At 32.6% G+C, this 25,693-nt stretch overlaps 1 protein-coding gene across 1 annotated transcript in view; it reads left to right on the top strand.

Annotated features, from left to right (window-relative positions):
• The window catches only part of TMF1 (TATA element modulatory factor 1), a 30,677-nt gene extending 4,984 nt beyond the window's left edge, over positions 1-25,693 (top strand). Inside the window, exons 3-17 of the mRNA XM_043443505.1 lie at positions 1,480-1,583; positions 2,228-2,354; positions 4,637-4,742; positions 9,365-9,507; positions 9,786-9,952; positions 10,249-10,405; positions 13,525-13,617; positions 14,308-14,464; positions 17,793-17,985; positions 18,822-18,891; positions 19,125-19,217; positions 20,278-20,379; positions 20,664-20,816; positions 22,157-22,282; positions 22,855-25,693. Coding sequence (XP_043299440.1) covers positions 1,480-1,583; positions 2,228-2,354; positions 4,637-4,742; positions 9,365-9,507; positions 9,786-9,952; positions 10,249-10,405; positions 13,525-13,617; positions 14,308-14,464; positions 17,793-17,985; positions 18,822-18,891; positions 19,125-19,217; positions 20,278-20,379; positions 20,664-20,816; positions 22,157-22,282; positions 22,855-22,998 — 1,935 coding nt within the window. The 3' untranslated portion in view covers positions 22,999-25,693. The remainder of the gene's footprint in view (positions 1-1,479; positions 1,584-2,227; positions 2,355-4,636; positions 4,743-9,364; positions 9,508-9,785; positions 9,953-10,248; positions 10,406-13,524; positions 13,618-14,307; positions 14,465-17,792; positions 17,986-18,821; positions 18,892-19,124; positions 19,218-20,277; positions 20,380-20,663; positions 20,817-22,156; positions 22,283-22,854) is intronic.

Here is a 25,693-nt window from a genome sequence, read left to right as displayed (position 1 = left end):
AATGTCCAAGGATCAAAGATGTTGCTTAGGAATGACAAATTGCTTTTACCTAGTAGATAAAAAAACTTCCCAGGTGGTGCTAGTGGAAAAGAACCCTTTTTGCCAATGCAGGAGACCGAGAGATGAGGGTTCAGTCCCTGGGTCAGGAAGATCCCCTGGAAAGGGGCATGGCAATCCACTCCAGTATTCTTCCCTGAAGAATCCCATGGACAGAGGAGCCTGGCAGGCAAAAGGAAAGTGGTGTAAATTTTTTGACGTTAAGTCACAGTTTTGTTTTTTTCTATGATTTTTTAGATATAGAAATTGAGTCTGATCTGGCATCTTTAATAGACTCCTCTGAGATATAAGATATCTTGAAGAAATGTTCTCTAAGTGTCATGTATTTGAATTATTTAATGTACAAAAAGTGCCAGATTCTGTTACCTAGGTTTAATATTTTTCACAAACAAAATGTCGTGCTCTAGCAGTTTGAATTCCTAGAAACAACACTATTAATATATTTTTGAACCGTTCTTAGGAGGTCAGTGATTTCTAAGTTAACCTAGACCTAAATCAGGTTAGGTCTTAATTTTTTTAGTACAAAAGGCACTGTTCCTCATGCACAGGTATTACTGCTTCAGCAGGACCTAAGGAGTAGGATAGTCTGATCATTCCTTTTTGCTTGGCTTTATACTGATATATTCTGGAGATTTTAAAGTTTTGTGCCTATGGATCTTCTAAAATTACCTTTACTTTAAAAAAAAAAATTATTTATTTTATTTGACTGTGCCAGGTTTTAGTTGTGGCATGCAGACTCTTCAATTGCAGCATGTGGGATCTAGTTCCCTGACCAGGGATCAAACCCAAGCCCTTTGCATTGAGAACATGGAGTCTTAGCCACTGGACCACCAGGGAAGTCCCTAAAGTTACCTTTATTTTTTAAATGCAATGTATCATGCTAAAAAGCTTACACATTAGGGTTAAAGAATAATGTGGAGAAGCAAACACTGGTATGTCCACTACCCAGATAACATAGAGAACATTAGTAGAGGCTTTGATCTATTTTGATTGCATCTAATTTCCTCTCTTCTTTTAGTGAACATGTCCACTCTTCCCCACATTTTTGTTACTACAAACCGCTATAAACGTTCTTTTACAGTTATGCAAGAGTTTTCTTCTCTGAGGTATACCTAAAAATAGAATTTTCTACATGAAAGATTATATAGATTTTCACCTAGATGTTGCTTGTTTTCCAAAGCATTTTACCAAACCACCAGCTGTCCAGCTTTGTGGTTGTACTACTAGTTTATACTATCCGACCCACTGTGTGTGAGTTCTTGCTGTTCTGTGTCCACTGTGTTCCCTTTTCTTAAAAAAATTCTTTTTATGAAATAATGCTAATTTATTATAGTGATTAGGTGACCTTTACAGTTTTTACCTGCATGTAAAAATGGTGTTTTAAAGTTAAATGTTGGACTTTTGTATATTCTTCTTATCCAGACAGTTGAATTTCTGAATGAGAAACTGGATAAAAGGGAAGCTCAGTTATTATCTCTTAGTAAAGAAAAAGCACTTCTAGAAGAAGCTTATGATAATCTGAAAGAGTAAGTACTTTACAAATATGAGTAATTTTATACATTTGGTAGTGGCCCATGCACTTGGTTATTACTTAAGCATGTTTTTTAAATTGAAATATTTTATATTTTAACTTATTTATAATTACTGAAAATTGAATATCATTTCAGTTCTACCCTTAGAGATTACTTTTCTCCTCAAATTATCTTACTCTTTTACCAGTGGCACTGAAGAGAGGTGTTTTGTAAAACAAAAACAGAAAAACTTCTTCCCCTTTAGTTATTAATAAACTTTTAGTATTAGAGATTTAAAAGCTATATTTAGAGAAAACTTACATTACAGTTTAAAAAAATATTGAGCATTGGTTTGCTTTAAGGAAGTGATTAGTAAAATATGACACAATAAGATTAACAAGTTTTATTTATCTTTTTCTAATTTTTACACATCAAATATTGGTGACATTTTCAATTTCTAATGAGTTTTCTTTGAAATGTTTTAAAATAAACAGGTAATTTTTCTCTTAAAAGTTAACAGGCCTCAAATTAATCTATTTTAGTAAGGTGCATGTTGAAGAGAATGTTGTTATTTTGGGGGGGCAAACTGAACTCAAACTGATCTCAACTTTGGAATATATATACAAATATTTTCAGTCTTAGTATTATTTTAAATTTAGTGAAATGATCAGAGTGAAAGAAGAAAGCAGTAGCATTTCTTCCTTGAAAGATGAGTTTACTCAAAGAATTGCAGAAGCGGAAAAGAAAGTTCAGCTAGCCTGCAAAGAGAGAGATGCTGCTAAAAAGGTAATGGAAGTTTAAAATAATATTAATCTAACTCTATAGAGACATATATTTTTGAGGAGTGCATTAATAATATTTTGGTATTGGGAAAAAAGTAAGATTAAAAGAATACCATGGAGTATATTAACACTTAAATTTTAAATTTTTCAGTACCTTTAGAATTTCAGATTTTTGATACTTTAAAAAAAAATTAAGCAAATATTTGTTTGTATACTTTGTGTGTAAAGTCCTTGCAAGGTGTGTAGCAAGGATCTTTAGAATAGTTTTTATAAATTATAATTGCATCAAAATAAATAACACTTAAATCTAAATGGTACTGTATAAATTTTAAAAGTTATCATTATTTTCTTTTGTTATTTTCACTTCCACTTCAAACATATACACACACACACACATACACAGTCTTTCAAGTTAGTTATTTTAAAATAAAAATTCCTAATGATTAGTGACATTGAATGTTAGAATAAAATATTGATTTATTCTAATGTAGGATTCTCTACCTCAGCATTGTTGCTATTTTGGGCTGGATGATTTTATTCTGTAGTACACTGCCCTGTGCATTGCAGGGGGTTTACCAGCATCCCAGGCCCATATCTACAAGATACAGTATTGTCTTGCCTTACCCACCCGCCATCCCAATCCCACCTCAATTGTGAAAAGTGAAAATATTGCCAAATGTCCCCCTGGAAGCAAAAATACTCCTGGTTGGAAACCATTGTTCTAGTTCTTATCATTTGGAGCAGTTCAGAAGTATTTTCTTGTAATCAGAGTAAATATTTCTTATAATTTGGCTATTTCAGAAATTGGTAACCAATAGGTTACTAATTATTGTTTGTATCTCAATTGTTAATAGTAGCATTTCTCATTAGGTGCCTTTCTAAGGTTGTTTTCCCCTTTCTTGACCAATGATAATTTATAGTTTTTCTGTGCATGTTTTTACAGAAAAGAAATACATGATATACCTCTGTCTGCTTGACTGATTTAATTAGTGACTTCAATTAGTATCATTTCAGACAGTAACAATAACCTGAGACTATCTTAACTAACTTAACTCTTCTTGTTCTTGCTCCATTCCATCTGAATACAGTACAAAAAGTAGATTTTAAGGAATGTTTGTCTTCTGTAGTGTGCTTTACATTGTAGATCTAAAATAGATCCAAACTGGTTATATTAATAGGTGGAAAACCCTGGGTCCTAAGTTTTTTAATACATTTTATGTGTATTGCCATGTATGAACCCCCTGCTTAGGATTCATTGGAAATTTAAAGGTGAATTGAATTACCTTAAGTGAAGAGTTTGCCTTCCTAGTTTGAAAGACAAATAATATCAACAAACATATAGTAGTAGGTGGATGAATAAGGATTTTGAAATGGTATCGTGGAGGAATTTTAATCAGAGGAACTGAGTAAGTTTTCATGGAAGGTATGATATTCTTCCTGGACCTTGATGGATGGAATTTTGGCAGTTGAAAATGGACAGCAGTGCTGTTGATAGTTCAGAGCATAAGCTTTAGGGATTCACAGACCTGGGTTCAAGTTATAACTCTACCTCTTTATAGCTCTCTCACCTTCAAAGTTTGCTCAAGCTTTCTTAACCGTAATTTTCTTACTTGTGTAGTTGAATAGTACAAATTCCTCCCTCCTAGGACTGTTGTAAGGATTAAATGATAATGGATACAAAGTATACTTTAAATATTTAGTAAATGTTAGTTGATTTGAGCTGTTGTTTAGTTTCAGAGCATTGTGAAAAACAAATTTTAAATCATAGGACACTTTATATCACCATTGTTTCAAAAGATGAAGTATTGTAACATGTTTCTGTTAAATCTCTGCTTAATTAAAGTAGATTGGACCTTATGAAATTATGTTTTTTTCTCTTACTTAGCAGCATATTTTTAAGTATGAGGATGAGGAATACTCATTTCAAGTATCAGATGAGGAAAAGAAATACAGTAAAAAATGGAGATATACTAGTTGAATGTTCCAAAAATAACGTCTAACCTGTGGAAAATATGTGTAGAGATACTCAAAAAGGGTGTTGAAAGTTAACTTACACTCATTTCCATTTCCATATTAAAACCTGCTTATGTCTGAATTTAGGTTTTCTATGTCATTTTCAAAGCTCTTTAACTTGCTCTTAATTAAACAAGGTGATATAAACTCAGGTTAACAAAACTTACGGGTTGTTACTGAAAATGCAATTAATTGAATATGGAAAAAAATGAAAAATATGCCCAGAATGAAATTAATTCTTTATGGTATTCATGTTTTTTTTTTTTAAATTAGGAAATCAAAAGTATAAAAGAAGAACTTGCTACTAGATTAAATAGTAGTGAAACGGCAGACCTTTTGAAAGAGAAAGATGAGCAGATCCGAGGGTTAATGGAAGAAGGTATGTGAAATATTCAGTCAGTTGTGAAAAATATTGTGACAATAAAATACTTACCATGTGACTAGCTGCTGCTTTTTCCTAATGTAAAAACATGGGAAGCAAGAAAGGTTTGGATTTAAGCTTCAGAAGTGGTAGATAACAGTTTATGGAAGAATGTGGAGCAACATGTAGAGAAGTAGAGATATGTATGTAGCTTTCTGTTTCTAGGGAGTTAAAAAAAACCCGACTGTGAGAAATAGAATTTTGTGCTTCCCTAAGGAAGCTTGTAACAGGTTTTAGAGTCCTCATTTAAACCAAGATATTTGAAAGTTCTAATTCTGGAGTTTGTATAGTTATCTGAATCTCTAGCTTGGGTACTATATGGTATCATTCTGTTGTTCTGGAATTTGATAGTGAATTTTTTCTTAAATTCATATTTTACTTTTTTCAGTTATTAAACACTATATGAAAAGATTTATAGTTAATAGGTTTATGAAAATTAAAGATTCTTCAGGAGATTAAACATTGCAGTTGGACATTGGAATGTCATAGGAAAGAAGGTAGTTTTGGAAAAGATGGTTAAATAAATTTTTCTTTTTCTTAAAGTTTTTTTAGTTGTAAGAATAATGCTTGCTACTTGCAGAAAATTTTTAAATTATAGGAAGTATATGAAGAAAGAAAAAAAAGATCATAATCCATTTTTATAAGGAACTATTCTAGTTTCCTTTTATTGCATTTTAATATGTTTTTAAACATAATATCATATATCTAATTTGCAATGTTCTTTCTTTTAAATTTCTTTAAGCCATTAAATGTGCTTTGATACCATTATTAATGACTGTATTAAAGTGCATTATATGGGTATATTATATTTGTTTTTCTTTTCCTAATATTATGTGTTTATTTCTAAAATGTTAATATTACAAATCATAGTGGGATGAACATTTCTGTACTTAAATCACTGCATTTAAGTGAATTTCCAGACTGAGAGTAATTGGAAATAATCACTTCATTTGAAATAGTTTTGTCCAATTTTTCTTTTTCATTTATTTAGCTTATACTTAACAGCTAGTTGGTCAGATTCTGTGTTTGATATAGACAAATGACAAATGTGTAATAAATGACACATTCCCTGTCCTTTAGGCACTATAGTTTAATGAGAGGGAAATATGGGTACAGAGATAATTAAAAACAATCTAAGCACTAAAATAAAAGAAAGAAGGAAGAGTTAATTAAACATGTATCTCAAGACATCTTGCAGTCTGTTACTATTTTCTGTTACAGCATTAGAGACTGAGGGGAAGGCTAAGTACATGGTTTCATAATTTTTGAAAATTATTAAAAATATCAATATCAAATTTCACTATGTTGGAATTTGGGGAGTGAGCTGATGTTTCCTTTTGCTTAATGAACTTCTTTATAGGGAAAAAGACTGATTTCATATAGATGTAGTCACATACTGCTCCTGTATACCCTAGAGGTATTTTTAAAGTCATAGCTGAAGAGCTACAAGTCTCAAAGCTGAGAGTACACTACAATGAGTATCTGATTACTTCATTAACTAGAGTCATTGACTGTTAAGATCTAGCTATACCGCCTCCATATCCTTCTGCACATGCACATACTACCCTTTGGCCTCACCTCTTGAGCGTAGTTGACAGATACTGTATCATTCCACTCCTGAATTCTTTTTTAATCCAACTTTGCTGTGCTGTGCTTAGTTGCTCAGTCGTGTCCGACTCTTTGCGACCCTGTGAACTGCAGCCCGCTGGGTTCCTCTGATTATGGGGATTCTCCAGGCAGGAATTCTGGAGTGGGTTGCCATGCCGTCCTCCAGGGGATCTTCCAAACCCAGGGATGGAAGCCAGGTCTCCCGCATTTACCGACTGAGCCGCTAGGGAAGCGCTTGAAAGTCGCTCAGTTGTGTTGACTCTTTGTGGCATTCTCCAGGCAAGAATACTGGAGTGGGTAGCTATTTCCTTCTCCAGGGGATCGTTCCAACCCAGAGATCGAACCCAGGTCTCCTGCATTGCAGGCGGATTCTTCACCGTCTAAGCCACCAGGGAAGCCCGAGAATACTGGGGTGGGTAGCCTATCCCTTCTTCAGGGGATCTTCCCAACCCAGCGATCAAACTGGGGTCTTGTGCATAGCAGGCAGATTCTTAACCAGCTGAGCTACCAGGAAACAATCCAACTTTGTTGAGGTATAAAAGTTGTGTATTTGTAAGGTGTACAGTGTGACTTTTTTATATGTATATATTGTGAGATTACTACCACAGTGAAGCAAAGTAATGTATCAGTCACTTCACGTAGTTAACATTTTTGTGTGTGTGATGAGAACTCTTTAACATTTACTCTTTTTAGCAAGTTGCAGGTTTATAGTACAGTATTAGTAGCTCTAATTTATAGTCCCCATGCTGTAAATTACATCTCTAGAACTTATTCATTTTGCATAACTGAAACTTTGTACCCCTTGGCCAACATCTCCCCATTTCTTTGACCCACTATTCTGTTCTCTGTGTCTACAAATTCAACTTTTTTGTATTCCACATGTAAGTGAGATCATATGTATCTATGTCTGGTTTATTTCATCCTCTAGGTTCATTCATGTTTTCACAAATGGCAGGTTGTTTTTTCAAAGCTAAATAATGTTTATATCTCTCTCTGTATATTTATCAATCTATGTCACATTCTCTTTATCCATTTATGCATTGACTAAACATAGATTGTTTCCATATCTGGGCTATTGTAAATAAAACTGCAGTGAACATGGGGATGCAGATCTCTCTTTGAGATCCTGATTTCATTTCTTTTGGTTATCTATTTAGAAGTGAGATTGCTGGATCATATGGTCGTTCTATTTTAAATTTTTTGAGGAATCTTCATACTGTTTTCTGTAGTGGCTATACCAGTTTGCATTCTCACCAATGCAAACCTGTTACTCACCTGTTACTCAAGGGTTCTCTTTTCTTCAAATCCTCTCCAGTATTTATCTTTTATCTTTTTGATAATGGCTGTCCCGACAGGTATGAGATGACGTCTCACTGTAGTTTTGATTTGCATTTCCCTGCTGGTTGGTGATGTTGAGCACCTTTTTGTATACCTTTTGGCCATTTGTATGCATTGTTTGAGAAATGTCTCTTCATGTCTTTAGCCCATTTTCAAAATTGGCTTGTTTTTTTTTGCTATCAAGTTCTAGGAGTTCTTACATATTTTGGATATTAATTCCTCATCAGTGTATGGTTTGCACATATTTTTTTCCATTCTGCAGATTATCTCTTTACTCTGTTGTTTCTTTTAATGTGCAGTAATTTTTTACTTTGATACAGTCTCACACATCTTTTTTTTTTGCTTTTGTAGCCTGTGCTTTTGGGATCCTATTCAAAAAGCAATTCCCAAGACTTATGTCAGAAAACTTTTCCCTTTTTTCCCCCTATGTTTTCTTCTGGTAGTTTCACAGTTTCTGGTTTTATATTTAAGTCTTTAATCTATTTTGAGTTGATTTTTATTTTTGATGTATGATGCTATACTGTTTAGTTTTTCTGCATATGCATATCCCAGTACCATTTATGGATGAGACAGCCCTTTCCTCATGGTTGTACTCTTGACGTCCTTGTTGAAGATCACTTTATAAGCTCTGCATTTTATTCCATTGGTCTATATGTCTGTTTTTATGCCAGTACCATACTGTTCTGATTTCTATAGCTTAGTAATGTGCTTTGAAATTAGAAAATTAGGAAGTGTGGTATCTCCAGCTTTGTTCTTGCTCAGACTCACTTTGGTTGTTTGAGATGTTTTGTGGTTGCATATGACTTTTAGGGGTTTTTTTTTCCCTTCTATTTTTGTGAAAAATGCCATTTGGATTTTGATAGAAATTGCATTGACTCTGTAGTCCTCTCCTCAGTTCTTCAGTCTGCATCTACCAGGGGCAATTTTTCTTGACAGTCACAACATTGTCATCTCATCTAAGAGAATCAGCATTAATTCAAAAGTGTATTCTAGCATGTATTTTGGCCTTTATCTCAGTTGTCTCTAAAAATGACTCTCATGTCTGGTTATTTGCTCTGCCCTAAGGTCCAATCAAAGTTCATTGCATTTGGCAATTATATTCTTTTAGTCTTCCTCCAGTCTAGGATGTTTTTTTCATGACATCAGAGATTTTGTGGAATCCAGTTGTCCTATTGACTACCCCCTGTTTAGGAGTCTGTCACTTTCTTCATGATTAGATTCAGATCAGATTTCTAGTGAATATAATAGGTGATATTGTGCACCTTCTACTCCATCACATCAGTGGACACAGAATGTCAGGCTGTAGCACAGTTTAGTGATGCCAGAGTTGAATGTTTGGTTAAGATTATGACCAGATTTCTCTGTTGTAAAAGCACATTTTTTTCCGCTTTGTAATTTATAATATGTAGGACTGATTCTTTAAGACTGTAAATATTTTGTTCCATACCATCCTTCTACCTAGTAATTTTAGCATTCATGGCTGATTCCTGTCCAAATCACTTTAACATTAACTGTTATAGCATTGTGATTTTAAAAATATTCTGTCATTTTATGTTACTGGTTAGAGAAAACATTCTACTCACATTCTTAGAGAATCATCATTAATTGACCTTATACATTTTTTCCATTGCCAGGAGAGAAGCTTTCAAAACAGCAGCTGCATAATTCTAACATCATTAAGAAATTAAGAACTAAAGACAAAGAAAATGAAAATATTATTGCAAAGCTGAACAAAAAAGTTCAAGAGCTAGAAGAAGAGTTACAACATTTAAAACAGGTGAATATTAACTGTTCTCTACATATATGCTGCTGTTACTTCCAATATGAATAGTTGGCCATGGGTTATAAAATATTTGGAATGAATTATTGAGGCATGTCATTTGGGAGGAATTTTCAAGCAAGTAAATAGTGAATGTTAAGGTTTTTCTTCGTTATTATTGATAGAGTGCTTGAAATTCCTAGAACACAGTTATTTACTGTGGTGTATTTTTTTATTGAAATATACCATTGTCTCTTCTTTTTTTTTTTTTTTTTTGTCTCTTCTTTTTAATATAGGTCCTTGATGGCAAAGAAGAGGTTGAGAAACAACATAGAGAAAATATTAAGAAACTAAATTCTGTGGTAGAACGCCAAGAGAAGGACCTTGGCCGACTTCAAGTAGACATGAATGAACTTGAAGAAAAGAACCGAAGTATTCAGGCTGCTCTTGATAGTTCATACAAGTAAGAAAATGAACAAATATGCAACTCATTGAAAATCCATTATCAGAGCAAGAAATGGAAGAAACACTTTTTTTTATTATCTGATCACTAATAACATTTATAAACTTCCTGGTATATGGACTTAGGACTGGTTAAAGCGAGCTTCACAGAGAGTCCTCATTGTAATTGGTATTTATTATGTGGTAAATTTCCTCATTCTGTAGATCTCATGGAAATCTACATGGAAACTTAATTAATTTGGTAATGTAATTAGCGGTATATTATTTTAAATTAAAAATTATCTGTCTAATTTTAAGAGAACTTACTGATCTCCACAAAGCCAATGCTGCAAAGGATAGTGAGGCCCAGGAAGCTGCTCTGAGTCGAGAAATGAGAGCTAAAGAAGAACTTTCTGCAGCACTGGAGAAGGCCCAGGAAGAGGCCCGTCAGCAGCAGGAAACATTAGCAATTCAAGTAAGCATTGGATGATAAATTAGTCTTTAAAAATCTTTGTGCTTCTGCAAAATAAAGAATCCATTAGTTAATTTGAATAAAACCTTATGTAGTAGCATATGTGTTGCATTTCCTTTATAATCTTCTTGGGCACTTTTCTAGGAATACTAGATTGTGCCAAATTTAATTAATTGTGTGTTTTTTAAACTGTTGTTAAAGTGATGCTTACATTAAACCAGTCTTGCTTATTATTTTTATGAATTTCAAACTTATTTGAGAGTGCTATGAAAACTAGGGACATTCTTAACCAAAAGAATGCATGTATGCAGATAAATACTAAACATTGCATATAATTTCCGGAGAATCTGTTTAACTCCTAAGCTCATTCATAGCATCTATGGGACTCCATGTACTTCAAATAAAGGAGTAAAACTAACATGTGTCAGGCTTTGTCTTATGAAATCATCAGTTGATAGATATTTGGGTTATTTACACTTTTAAATTTTATTTATTTTATTGAGGTATAGTTATTTTATAATATTATATAAGTTTCAGGTGTATGTCATAGTGATTCACATTTTTTTAAAGGTTATATTCCATTTTTAGTTATTATCAAATACTAGCTATATTCCCCTTGCTGTACAATATATCATGTAGCTTATTTATTTTATATGTAGTAGTACCTTTTAGTCCTGTACTTCTCATTTTCCCCTCCCCTTGTTTTCTATTCCCTCTGGTAATCACTAGCGTGTTCTTTAAATTCGTGAGTCTGTTTTGTTTTTGTTATATTCACTAGTTTTGTTTTTTTAGATTTCACATATAAGTGATATTATACAATATTTGTCTCTCTCTGACTTATTTCACTAATCATAGTACACATCATCCCTGTTGCTGCACATGACAAAATTCCAGTCTTATTTATGGCCGAGTAGTATTTCAGCTATGTATGTATCACACCTTTTTATCTATTCATCTATTGATGGATAGTTAGTTTGCTTCCATATCTTGGATATTGTAAACAATGCTGCTATAAACTTTGGAAGGTGTGTATCTTTCCAAATTAGTGTTTTCACTTCCTCTAGATATACACCCAGGATTTTTTACACTTTTAGGTTATTATGAATAATGCTGCTCTAAACATTAATTTACAAATTTCTATGTGACCATATCTTTTAAATGCTCTTAGATATATACCCTTGGGTTATATGCTAATCTTATGTTTAACATTTTCAGGAACAACCAGACTTATCCACAGTGGCCGAACCATTTTACATTCCCACCAGCCATATATATGGGGGTTTCAGTTTCTCAACATTCTTGCCAGTATTTGTCATTGTCTTTGTTGTTGTTTTAGGGGTGTATATGGTATCTGTTAGAGTATTAATTTATATTCCCTTAATTATTAATAATGTTGAACATCTTTTTATGTGATTGGATTTCTGTATCATCTCCTTTGGAGAAATTTATTCAAATATTTAAATCCTTTGCCCATTTTTATACTATCATTTTTATTGTTCATTAGTAAGAGTTCCTTATATATTCTGCATACTAGACCTTTATCAAATGTGGGATTTGTAAATATTTTTCTCCCACTTTCTATGTTGTCTTTCACTTTCTTCATAGTGTCTTTTGATACACAAAAGTTTTTTAATTTTGATGAATTCCAGCTTACTTATTTTTTGTTTTCTTCCTTGTGTTTTGGATATCATATTTAAGAACCTCTTGCCTAATTCAAGATCACACAGATTTTCACCTATTTCCTTCTAGGATTTTTATAGTTTTAGTTCTCACATTTAGGTCTTTTGCATGTGAATATCAAATTGTTCCAGCACTACTTGTTGAAAAGACTATTCTTTCCTCACTGATCTCAATGCATTTTTTTAAATTTCACATGAATATGTAAAACATTTATATGATTCCAAAGTGAAAGCTACATAGCAAAATATACTAGGGTAACATTTGCTTCCAACTTATTCCTTCCCCATTCCTTTTCTTTGCCTATAAATTTGCCATTTTACTACAATTAGGTTTGTTTTTTTCAGTGTTTCTATTTGTAAATGCAAGAAAACATCCATATCTACATTTATTTATATTCCTCCTCAATGTGTGTATATATACATACACTTATACACATGTTTATTTGGATCTCTTTCATCTTTTCTGCATAAAATATAGTTTTACTGTTTACTGGAGAAGGAAATGGCAACCCACTCCAGTGTTCTTGCCTGTATTCTGGGGATTCCCTGGTGGCTCAGATGGTAAAGAATCTACATGCAGTGAAGGAGATGCAGGTTTGATCCCTGGGTTGGGAAGATCCTCTGGAGAAGAGAATGGCCCCACTCCAGATTCTTGCCCGGAGAATTCCATGGACGAAGGAGCCTGGCGAGCTATAGTCCATGGGGTTGCAAAGAGTTGGACATGACTGAGTGACTAACACTTTCATACTTTTTTCATATTATTTTGTAGTTTTTTCATTTAAGATTAAATTGTACATTTCTGCATGTTTTTTGTGGTCATATTAATTTTTATTGGTCATATTCATGTTGTATCAACATTGGCAAAAATAAATTACTGCTAATGGGTGTTTGCAGTATTTCTTTTGTTTTTGTTAGTCTAGCTGACAGTGTAGAGAATGTTTTTGTATGTTTATAGATCTGTTTCTAGGATGATCAGATGAAAAAATATAAAAAGTTTGATGATTCTTTCAGTGTGTTGCCATATGCTTTCTGAAAAGGCTGTAGCAAGTTTACAACCTGTGCAGCTGTGTGTGAATATAGCAGCCAGTTTTTATAGCTCATATAGTTCCTATCACATTCTGCCTCACACTGCAAACATTTATGGATGCACTGTGTTTCCTCCTGTATTGTATGTCAGCGTCTGGACCTTGTACTTATGTGTGTGTGTGTGTGTGTGTGTGTGTGTGTGTACACCTACTGTGCTTTCGTCAGTACATACTGAGTACGTGTGGTTCAGGGACTGCCTGAAGAATGAGATGTGTGACAATTATGTGTAAATGCTCACTGGATAGCATAGAATACTATATATGAATCCTAAGTCAACACAACACAAAAAATAATAGCAGGAAGTTATAGATAATATTTGACGTTGGTTCTGATAGTGTGTTGGTTCTCTTCATGCAGGTGGGGGACCTTAGGCTGGCACTGCAACGTGCAGAGCAAACAGCTGCCAGAAAAGAGGATTATTTACGCCATGAGATCAGTGAACTCCAGCAGGTACTTGTCAGAGTTTCCCTAAAATACAAATCTTGAGATGTGTTTTTCTAAAAATAATAAATGACTTAGTTGGGTAATGTTCTTCGAGTTGAGAAGATTACTGCTATACTCTTCATTTTCTGTATTTTTATGTGGTTTATGTGAATAAAATCAGAGTGGGCACTTCAAAAATTTATAAGAAAAACCCTAATTTTGTTTTCTAGAAAGTAATTTTATCATGATAGATATGTAGTATATTGAGTTATTCTCATTTGTAATGGCTGATTGATTAATTATTATCAGTCTTTGATTACTGTGGGGCAGAAAGCAATGCCTAATTTTTATGCTATTATGTTGATTTCAGTCAGTGAAGTTGTGCAGGAGAAGGGGGAGAAAATTCCACTCATATTAATCTTCCTGTTTTTAGAAATACTTAGAAATATTTAGAGAGGAGGCAACTACTAAGAAGTTTGGATGATACTCTTTATTACCTTAAGGTAATCAAAGGCTGTCATTACATAGAAATGCTTTGAAAAGAAGCACATACTTAACTCTGTTATGCAACTTAACTATAACTTAAGGTTTGAATAGTTAGAAAGTAATAGAAAAACAAATAATTTTTTCCCGAAATCTCTCATAAAGTTTGTTTGCTAGCATTTTTAGTGTTTTTACTGCTGTCAGTAATAATGACTTAAGAATATCATAATTCAGAGACTCCAGGAAGCAGAGAATCGAAACCAAGAACTGAGTCAAAGTGTTTCATCAACAACAAGACCATTGCTTCGACAGATAGAAAATTTGCAAGCAACTCTAGGGTCCCAGACGTCATCATGGGAGAAGTTAGAGAAGAATCTTTCTGATAGACTTGGTAACTGCTTTAGTTCTTAAGCTCAATGCAGTTCTTAAGCCCTTCCATCCTGTTTTAGAATTAGGGTAATGGCATGAAATTGAAATTCACTGGATCTGATGGTTTTATTTTGTGTCTAACTTGCAGATATTGACCTCTTCTCCTCTCTTACATTTATTTTCTAATATTTTAATTGACTCTTTTCAAACCATGCCTTACATAATGTGTCAGGTACTGTCTAAAATACTTTCTTGTCATTCTTTTGCTCATTTTTACAAACTTTTGCACTCTACTGTTTCCTCGTCCATTGCTCAATCTGACCTTGTTTTAGCTTGTCGGCAGTAGTGTAGGAGGTAAAGATCAGATATGATTCTAGTCAATGGTGGAATTCCAAGAGCCGAGATAAGTCTAAGTTAAATCAAGTTCAGATTCTGGTAGACAGATGCTATGAAGTCTTAAGATTCCATATTTTGCTTCTTTACAAAAATATCCTAGGTTCCCCTCTGTGCTGTTAATAAAAAGAAAAATTTTTTTCCAAGATACTTACTCAAGTACAGACAGGTAGAATATGTATATATTACATATCCCAGTAGCTCGCAAATGGTGAAAAATTCCTGTTTCTGTTCTATGCCTAAAATTAACTGTAATTTGAGAGACATCATGGTGTAGTGATAAAAGCCAACGTGAATGGGTGTCAAAACACTTGGACTCATGGCTTTTATGGTTTGTTTTCAATCATCCAGCCAAACACTCCTTTGTTTTGGAGCAAGTCATTTACCTTCTCTGGACTACACCCTATAAAATCACGAGAGGTGAGCTAGATTAGTGTATTTGAAACAGTGTTCAGTAGATCTCTTGTATGTCTTAGTGCTAGCTGTCATGGTGAGGGGGAAGCTCAATAAGTAACGTGCTGGGCTTCCTCCAGGCTGCTAAATGAAAATAGTGCCTCCTTTGACTGCCTTTTTTTTTTTCCTTATAGCTTCATATAAGATTTTGTCTGAAATAGATTTGTCTGCTTAAAAAGAAAAATCCCTAAACAGATGAACCTTCATCTACTGTTTAATTTCTAGATAGAAATTTTAGGTCTATCATTTATCTTGGACAGCTTTTTGAGACTGATTTGTTACGAAGTATGATATATCTGAAAATGACACCTTCTAAAACAAATATTTATTTAGCAATAAAATTGAAGCTAGAAGCTGTTATTTCTGTGGCTTTTAAACTGGAGCCTACACACTCTCAGGGATGTATGGTGTTGTGGTACAGTGTAGGCAAAGCCACAGGACAAACATACTTTATAATGCTATAAATAAGAGCATAGATACAGTATGGAAAAGAATGTATAATTTAAAACAGATATTACTGGGTCTACTTTAGTGGGGAAAAATAAGAAAATTCTTGCCTTGGTTAAATCTCAAAATTTTATCCACTAGTCTTTTTTTTTTTTAAAGTTGAAATTTTCAATTGAGATAACTAGATTCATATGCAGTTATAATATATGCAGAAGTGATATGGAATGGTCCCTTGCATACTTTCCCCAATACTCCAGTGTTAATGTTTTGCAAAATTGTAGTAGAATATCACAACCAAGGTATTGACATTGAAACAACCTTCTGATTTTATTCTGATTTGCCCAGTTTTACTGGTACTCACTTGTCTATATCTGTGTGTTTATGTCTATGTGTTTATTAAGTTTTATACAAGTTGACCACATGTAGGTTCATGTATCTGTCACTACAGTCAAGATATTGAATAGTTCTACCACCACAAAGACCCCTCATTTTGCCCTTTAAAACTGTCCTACCACCCTCTTGGCCTTCCCTCCCTGTCCCAAGTCTCTGGCAATCACTAATCCTCTATTTCTGAACTTTTGGATTTCAAAATGTTATATAAATAGAATTGTATAAAATGTGTCATTTTGGGAATGGGCTTTTTTTGTTCAGTATAATTCCCTGAAGATTCATGCAAGTTCTTGTGTATATTAGAGATTTAGTCTTTACTGCTGAGTATTTTTTCTGTGTTTATATATAGCAAATCTTGTTTGACCATCTACCTCACAAAGGATGTCTGGGCTGTATCTAGATTTTGTCTGTGCAGATCAAGCTGTAATGAACATTTGTGTACAGGTTTTAGTGTGAACTTAAGTTTTCATTTCTCTGGATATATGCCCATGTGTGAAATTGCTGGGTTGTATGTCTAGTTGTGTGCCTCATTTTTTAAGCAAATGCCAAACTGTTTTCCAAAGTGGCTGTGTCTATGAGAGTAATCTAGTTTCTTTACATCCTTGCCAGCATTTTCTTTTGGTGTTTGCCCCTATTTTTTCTTTTAGTCATTCAGACAGGGGTGTAGTGATGCCTTATTATGATTTTAATTTGCATTTTCCTCATGAGAGATGGTGAATGACATTTTATATGCTTATTTTCTGTTAGTACATCCTCTTCAGTAAACTGTTTGTGTCTGTTGCCCATTTTCTAATTGGACCATTTATACTTTAACTAGTGAGTTTTGAGACTTGTTTATGTAATCTAGATACTAGTTTTAGATAATATGGTTTGTATTTATTTCCTTCAAATATGTAGCTTATCTTTTCATTTTTTTCACATAGAGCAAAAGTTTAAAATTTTGTGGAAGTCTGATTTATCAGTTTTTCTCTTTATGGCTCATGGTTTTGTGTTAAACCGAAGTACTCTTTGCCTATCCTTGGATCCTGAAGATTTCTTTGATTTTTTCCTAAAATTTTTATAATTTTTTAAAAAATTGAAGTATAGTTGACTTACAATATTCTATTAGTTTCAGGTGTACAATAGTAATTTGACATTTTTATAGATCATACTTCATATTAAGTTTGATGAAATATTGGCTATATTCCCTGTGCTGTACATTACATCCTTGGAGCTTACCTATTTTATACTTGATAGTTGGTACCTCTTGATTCTCTTCACCTGTTTTGTCCCTCCCCTCGTTATATTTTGTTTTACTTTTAAGTATGTAATCCATTTGAGTTAATTTTCATATATATTGTGAAGATTAGTTTGAGGTTATTTTTTTTTTTTTTTGCCTTCGACTATCCAGTTGATCCAGCACTGTTGATTCACTACTCTGCTGGTACATGACTCCACTTTCAAATTAAAATATATTGGTGAAAAAAATGGTAAAGCACCTATAAATTAAGATTTTTAATATTTGTCTCTGTAGGCAGGTCTGCCTTACTCAGTGAGTACTTAAACAGTTTTAAGTGTGGCTGTTTGCATCATTAGAAGTTTGAAGTCAGAATCTGTTTGGTATTATTATCTTGGCCTCTTGAATATATGTATATATGATTGAAATTTCTTACCTATCCTACCATCAGGTGAATCCCAGACCTTGTTGGCAGCAGCAGTTGAGAGAGAACGTGCGGCCACAGAAGAACTTCTTGCTAACAAAATTCAAATGTCTTCCATGGAGTCACAGAATTCTCTCCTAAGACAAGAAAATAGTAGATTTCAGGCTCAGCTAGAATCAGAGAAAAATAGGCTAAGAAAACTAGAGGATGAAAATAATAGGTGAGCATGTTTCTTGAGTGTTATTCTTGATAGTTTCTTGACATTTTAAAGCACTTAAAAAATATGCTGTTGGTTTTTAACTCCATCGCACGGAGAACTGGAAATATATACTTTTAGTGTTTAAAGTCAGAGTCATTAGTAATAGGATGTGGAACCAAGTTCGGTGTGGGATTCATTGCGCCTTGTATAGTCTCTTGGACATGTGTGGCATATTCTGAATGTATTTGCATTTTCTAGGAAAAGGATTCGTTGCTTTAATCAGATTTTTTTGAAGGAGTCTGTGACTATAAAGTAGTTGAAGACCACACACTGGAGTTATTTGTATATGACAAGGGTTTAAGCATTATTCCACTCTTCCTAAATAAATGTCTGGGCTCTTTGGAAATCAGAAGCTGTAAAATCCATCTTTGTTAAGTTAATTAAGGCTGCGATGATGGGTTTTATCCTGTGAGTTCTTTGGAAGTTTTACTTTTTAAAAAAAATAGTCAAAGAAAAATGATTTATAAAGTAAAGAATATGAACTTTTGCAGACATTTTCGTAGAACTCCGTAATGCTTTTGTAGAATCTGAACATGTTAATATTATGGAATGGTGGTATTCAAAATTCTGTTTAGGAAGTCTCTTTTTAAATGAAATCTTAACCCTAAGAACCAAAAAATACACAGACATGGTAATTTAGTTTCTGAATAAAACCCAGGTCATCTGGAAAATACAGTTTGAAAATCAAGCTGATAATAAAAATGACTACTAAATATGTAACTGGAGGTAATATAGCAGTATGTTTTTAATAGTCTCTACTATCATCTTTTTTTGTTTAATTCCCTTTGGCGTAATAGGTACCAGGTTGAATTAGAAAACCTAAAAGATGAATATGTAAGAACACTTGAAGAGACAAGGAAAGAAAAGGTATTTCTATTAGTGTTCACTTACCTCTTAGAACTTCTGTTAGAGAATGGTTGGGAATGCTAGCAAGTTAATGAGATGACAACATAAAATGGGTGATGTTTCTGCTTTTGGTACTTGGGTCTTTAGTAGTAGAACAAATAAGACTCTATACCTTATATTCCTAATTTGGAGACTGACTTACGATGATGATGACTTAGTTTCACAGAAATAACCTGACTGTCTCTCTCCATTAGACACTGTTGAATAGTCAGTTAGAAATGGAGAAGATGAAAGTTGAACAAGAAAGGAAGAAAGCAATTTTCACTCAAGAAGCAGTAAAAGAAAAGGTATTAAATTTTGTTATTTTGTTTCTTTTTTGATATAACCAGTTAGTAGCTGTTGGGATTAGTCATTGTTTTGTAATTCAAGCTAAACTTTTTTTTTTTTAAATAATTATTTATTGTTATTTATTTGGCTGCACCGGGTCTTCTTTGCAGCATGTGGGACCTAGTTCCCCGACTGGGGATTGACCCAGGTCCCCTGCATTGGGAGCTTGATGTCTTATCCACTGGACTACCAGGAAGTCCCCAAGCTAAACTTTATTTATTTATTTATTTTTTGGTCAAGCTAAACTTTATAAATACCATTTCTTAAGGTCTAAAGTCAGTAGAGTGATGAATTCTAGTAGTATAATCAGTGTTCTCCTCAGAGTAGATCCAAAGTAACTTGAGTTTATACAAAGAGACCTGTGATTTCTAGGAGTTGAATTATGGAACGTCTTGCCCCTTTTTAAATGAATTTTGTGGTCTCTCACTGATACTGATGCACCTCATTTGGCCCATAGGCACCTGGGAGTGAAACTGGTTTGTTCACTTTGTTTCTGGTTAATGAAGGTAATTTTTCTAAAGTGAGTTTCCTGTATTTAAAGGATAGAAGTATACTCAGTAATTAGCATAATATGTTAAATCCACCTATATGAACGTTGAGATTACCTTCTGAATTTATTTGGTTTAAAATACAGTAAAAATAAAATGGATAAGCCAGAAATGTTACGGTTTGTAAATCTTGGTAATCTTATTCTAGAGAAATATGTTTAATTGGTGGTATGTTATATAATATGAAATTCATATAGTTGCTCCATTAAAAACATTCACATTTCATTAAACATAAACCAAATTATATTGTATAATATAAATGAGTCCTGTGATGATTTGATCTTTTGTCTGTACTTTTAAATTACTAAATATTGTGCTTTTGATAAGACTTCAGAAATCATATCTGTAACCATTTTATGAGGAAATTAGAATGAATCTTTGTTGTCATTGATCCTAGGAAGGTTTCTTGCTTTTTTATTTAACATTTTACCCTTTAATCTGAATTTAATTTTTTTTTTCTTTACACCCTAAGGAGCGGAAACCATTTTCTGTTTCTAGCACTCCTACAATATCACGTTCAAGTTCAATAAGTGGAGTTGATATGGCAGGCCTACAGACATCTTTTCTGTCTCAGGTGATGTTTTATTTCTTGTATGCATTCTTAAGTTGAATGATAATAAAGAGAGTGTGCAGGATAGTAGTTTGGCTCTCACCATGACCTTGGCATTCTATGAACAATTTATCTGCATTTTAGTAAGGGAGTGCTAATTGCACTGAGGAAATAGAGAAAATTTTCTGCCTTTAAGAAAATCATAGACGATTTAAAGCAAGAACTGACCAAATCATTTTGTTTGAACCTTGTGCATAGTCTATAGTAGCTGAATAACTAACTGTATGTACTTTCTTTAATTCACATAGGATGAGCCTCATGATCACTCATTTGGACCAATGTCTATGTCAGCAAATGGAAGCAATCTTTATGATGCTGTAAGAATGGGAGCGGGATCAAGCATTATTGAAAATCTACAATCTCAGCTGAAGCTAAGGGAAGGAGAAATTTCTCATTTACAGGTATTGTAAAAATGAAATGTGCTATACAATGAAATTTTGAGGCTCAGTAAGTAGCATCCTTCATTTCCACCTGCTTTTTGAGCAAAATTGAGAAATAAAGTGATAGTGGCCTGTGAAGCCCCAAATAAACTGTGTATATTAACAATAAAGGCTGGTTGGAGCAAATAGCCAAGGATGAAAGTCAAATGGGTCTGCTGAGTGCCAGAATTTGGGAGACTGTCACAGAAAATGATAGGCTGGAGTAGGCCTCCCCACATGTGATAGGTAGCCTGCCTCAGTAAGACTTAGAGGCATCTAGAAGCAGAGAGCTCCTTGCAGGCAGCTTTTTCCAAACATGACAAAAGGGAAGTTGCTGAGCTGAGCACAGCCATTTAATTCTTCCCAGATTCACCTTGTAGATAAGTTACTTCAGCTCCCCCTATGAGGAAAGAACAAAGGTGATGAGAGAGATTAGAACTGTAACCTGCTATACAAAAAAGGAAACAGTTTGAGTGGGACATCCTTCTATCTCATCTTGCTTTTCATAAACTTAATGAGGTGAGAAATGTTAAAATGTTTTACTTACCTGTTTTCATTGTTAAACTAGATACACTCAAAAGTAGAACTTTTCTATTCTTATTTTATGATTTTAGTTAGGTGAAAATATAACTCATATTAAAGATGTCCTTGAATTGGAATAAAATAGATCAGCATGATCTTAATACCTTTTATGTTTATGTAGCCCCATGTAACGCTTGAGGGCACAAACAAACTTCTTTGGTAGTTGATGATAAGTTCTTACCAATATGACCTACACAGTTGGCACTACATTAAAGTTAGTTTTTGCTTCCCTGGTGGCTCAGTCAGTAAAGAATCTGCCTGCACTACAGGAAACCCGGGTTTGATCGCTGGGCTGGGAAGATCCCCTGGAGAAGGAAATGGCAATCCGCTCCAGTAGTCTTGCCTGGAGAATCTTATGGACAGAGAAGCCTGGCAGGCTACAGTCGATGGGGTTGCAAGAGTCGGACACGACTTAGGGACTAAACCACAGAATAACTGAAATATATTGCTATTTCCTTAGATTTGAGAAAAATATAGAGTTGCATGTTACAAACAGATTATTAAATTTTCTTTAGTTCTTTCTCTGTCATAGTAAATCTAAATCCTGTGAATGATATACCTTTGAGGAAAGTTGAAACTTTTTGTGCCACTATTTCCTTTTATTTAAGAAAGAGCTTGTTCTTGGTTATATAGTCACATATCTACTTCTTAAAAATTAGCACATTATATATGTTTATATTAGTGGGATTATTAAACAAGATATATTTTGATTTAAATCACTTTCTGGTAATGTGCCTTAGCTAGAAATTGGCAATCTAGAAAAAACACGCTCCATAATGGCTGAAGAGCTAGTTAAATTAACAAATCAAAATGACGAACTGGAAGAGAAAGTGAAGGAGATACCCAAACTTCGAACACAGCTAAGAGTAAGTATTCTTCACTCTTATTTTTAGTTTACATGCACAGTGGTTTTTCACAATCATGTTTAGTCCCAGCATAGGAAAATAACTAGATTTCATTTGGCCAAGGCTTTAATAATCCTGAACTTTTGCATGATCTGAGTAATATTTTATTGACTAATGTTAAATGTATCCTCACAATTAACATATTTGGCAATTGCTGTTAACCTATATATGAGAATATATTTTCTTTTGGGGTAAATGCCAGATAATACTTAAACTACAGGGAATCATACACTGAAATTGCATCAAATGTGCTGAAATTAATGGGAGAAAAGACAGATTAAGCTATATAGAGTGAGAATTGTAGATTTAGTGAAGAGATATGTGAAGATTAATAGCCATCTAGTCTAGTATTTTTTTTTTAAGTCTTTTATTCTAACAGACTAAATTGCAAGTTTGATTTTTATGAGCAATGACTCTATACTTTTATTTAGATTGTAATGTCTTTACTGGTGGCATATTTATGATAATATAAATATAATATTAAAGATTTTCTGTACAGTTATTTAAAAGTTGTAAACAAATATATTTTATAGGATTTGGATCAAAGATACAACACTATTCTGCAGATGTATGGAGAAAAAGCAGAAGAGGCAGAAGAACTTCGATTAGATCTTGAAGATGTAAAAAATATGTATAAGACTCAAATAGATGAACTTTTAAGACAAAGGCTCAGTTAACATCTGCAAATTACATTCCCATCAAACTGAATGTAAACATTTAATATCTATGTGCAGATACCCAATAAATTCTTTTATAGAATTAGAAGGTGGAATTTACTGTAGTGTTCAAAAATTGAAAAAAATTCTTTTATAGTATATAGTAATATTTCCAGTTAAATTATTTTGTGCAATATTTGAACTTTATTTTTGAAACTATTCTTTAAAGATTTATTTTTTAAAGGGTCTTTTTTTTTTTTTTTTTCCTTGAATAGCACAGAGATTTATTACTTTATCCTCATCAGTATGGTTAGGGAAGGAGAATGGTTCATATGTTGTATTGTAGATATATAACTAATTGTATCTATAATTTGTATGTTTTTGTATATATTGAGAACATTTAAAGAGTTATAGTAATGTTGACACTTTGAAATCTTTCGCACTTAAATCTTCAATATATCTTAATTACGATTCATGAATATGGACATTGTTTTCAAGTAAAAAATTACTAAACCTGCAGTTATTAAAATTTTGAACTAATTTTTTTCTTTAAAAAACAGTCTCTGAAGTTTAAAAGGTAAATAATTAAAACTTACAAATTTTTGTGATCTTAAGTTTTATTTCAGTCAGATTTCACAATTAAGTCTGTAAAAACTTTGGTACCTATTTGGAGAAAGCTGTAGCTATTCAAAGTTATCTAGGCATAATTGAATAGTGGAAAAATCTTAAAAAGATTCTGTGATGACTTCGTTAACATTTTAGTGGTTTTTGAAGAGGTATTGTTTTACTACCCTATGAAATGAATCAAAAGAAATAAAATTACTAATGTAATTTTCTTTTTAATTGTTCACATTTTGTAAAGTCTTATTTTTGGCACATTAAAAGTGAATGTTGACATTCATAACAATATTCGTAATAAAATAGAGAAATTATAGGAGTTAAATTAGACATTTTTGCAGTTTTCTGTAGTTTATCATTTAATTTTTTTCTTGGACCTTTAAAATAAAAAACGATATAGAATAGCTGAAAAAATAGCTATTCCTTCTCAGCTGTGTTTTAGACTTGTGAAATATTTTGATACATTTTATTACTTAAAGTCATTTAGATGCCTTTACTTGAAAATAAGAACTCTCACTTCATTTTTAGTTACATTTTAAACACTAGAACTTTAGAGTATAGCTACAAGTAAGCCATGCTGAAGATTGTGGGATGCTTTTCAGGGCAATTCAAGTGACCTCATTTTTGTTCTTTTTGGATTCAAGACAGTATTTCTGTCATTGGATCTCTGATTTGTAGCATTTATAAATATTCTTTCAGTGTGAGCCAAATTCATAATATTAATCTATATTTTAGTGCTAAAAAGCAGTAAAATAGCTTTTCTTTCATTTTTATTAATATTCAGAGGTTGACAGAATGACAAAATTAACAATAGGAAATTTACAGAATTAGAAAATATGGGAAACATAAGTTGGAAAATTCTATCAAGTGTTTGAAACCAGAAGTTTAGGAATTATGAAATTGTTCTTTTATGGTATCCATTAATGAAGAGGGAAAAAAAACTTCAGTGGAGAGAAGATTGAGATAAAATTCCTTTACTTTTAAATTTTATAATATTAAACATTCTCTTTTCTTAATCCTTATTAACATTAATAAAATCAATTCAACTTAAAATTTTATGGTCTTTTTAGTTTAATTTTAAAATGACAGCAGCTATTTAAGTCTTTGACTGTATATTACCATATATTGTTCTTTATCCACAAATTAATAGCTGATATTCATACTGATTTGTTTCCTTATATGTTTAGATTTTTCAATACATCTATAAATTGAGAAAGTGTACTATTTGCTTTCTTGAAAAACTCCACTAAGTGGCAGAATACCTATTGGATATTGGTTGCTGTATTTTGCTGTTTGTCATTAAAAATTATCTATCCATATTCTAGAAAATATTTGTATGTTAATAGATAAGAAAATAGTTTGCAGTCAGGTGTTTCCATTCTTGAAAGAAAATAGATAGTACAAATCATAACAATGTTAAGAATATTAAAAAAAAGTAAAAAGTATGAACATTGTCATTTCCATATAGATAAGTAAGCACAGATTATGGGCATCATTCTGACTCTTGGGAATCTAAGTTGAGAGTACCATTTCTTTCTTTTTCTTTGTCTCTTTTTAGAGAACTTCCAATTGTATAGTGTGTAGCATGTGGGGATGCATCAAATCTTTGGTTTTTAAGATATTCTAAATATGGGAAATTTCTGACCAAGGGAAACATGTAGTTTAAGTAAGTGAAAAGAAAAGTTCAGGAAAATTTTTCTCTTATAATCCTTCATTTGGCACTTGATTTATTAATTGAAAATTTTATTTAAATAATTTTAATTAAAAGTATGTGATTTATAATATATAGAAAATAGACACAAGAAAAATAGAAAATGACTATAGATACTTTATCTTATTTTACTACTCTTTGTCTAGTATGTGTACATGTATGTTCTAACATATCATAATTTTTCATTTTCATTTAAGAGTCTAATTTCCCTAATCTTGTTCAGCTTTAAAATATAACAACTTTAACTTCATATTTTGTAAAGGGCTAAAAGTGTGATTTAAAACTACTTGATATTATATTTTAATTGATAATATATTTTAATTCTAAATGAAAGATAATGTAAATAATAAGCATGGTTCTGATTTGAATAAAGATATTAAAGTAGTA

This window comes from Cervus canadensis, chromosome 22, assembly GCF_019320065.1.
Source record: "Cervus canadensis isolate Bull #8, Minnesota chromosome 22, ASM1932006v1, whole genome shotgun sequence".
Taxonomy (NCBI): Eukaryota; Metazoa; Chordata; class Mammalia; order Artiodactyla; family Cervidae; genus Cervus; species Cervus canadensis.
This window is presented reverse-complemented; position numbering and strand designations above follow the sequence as displayed.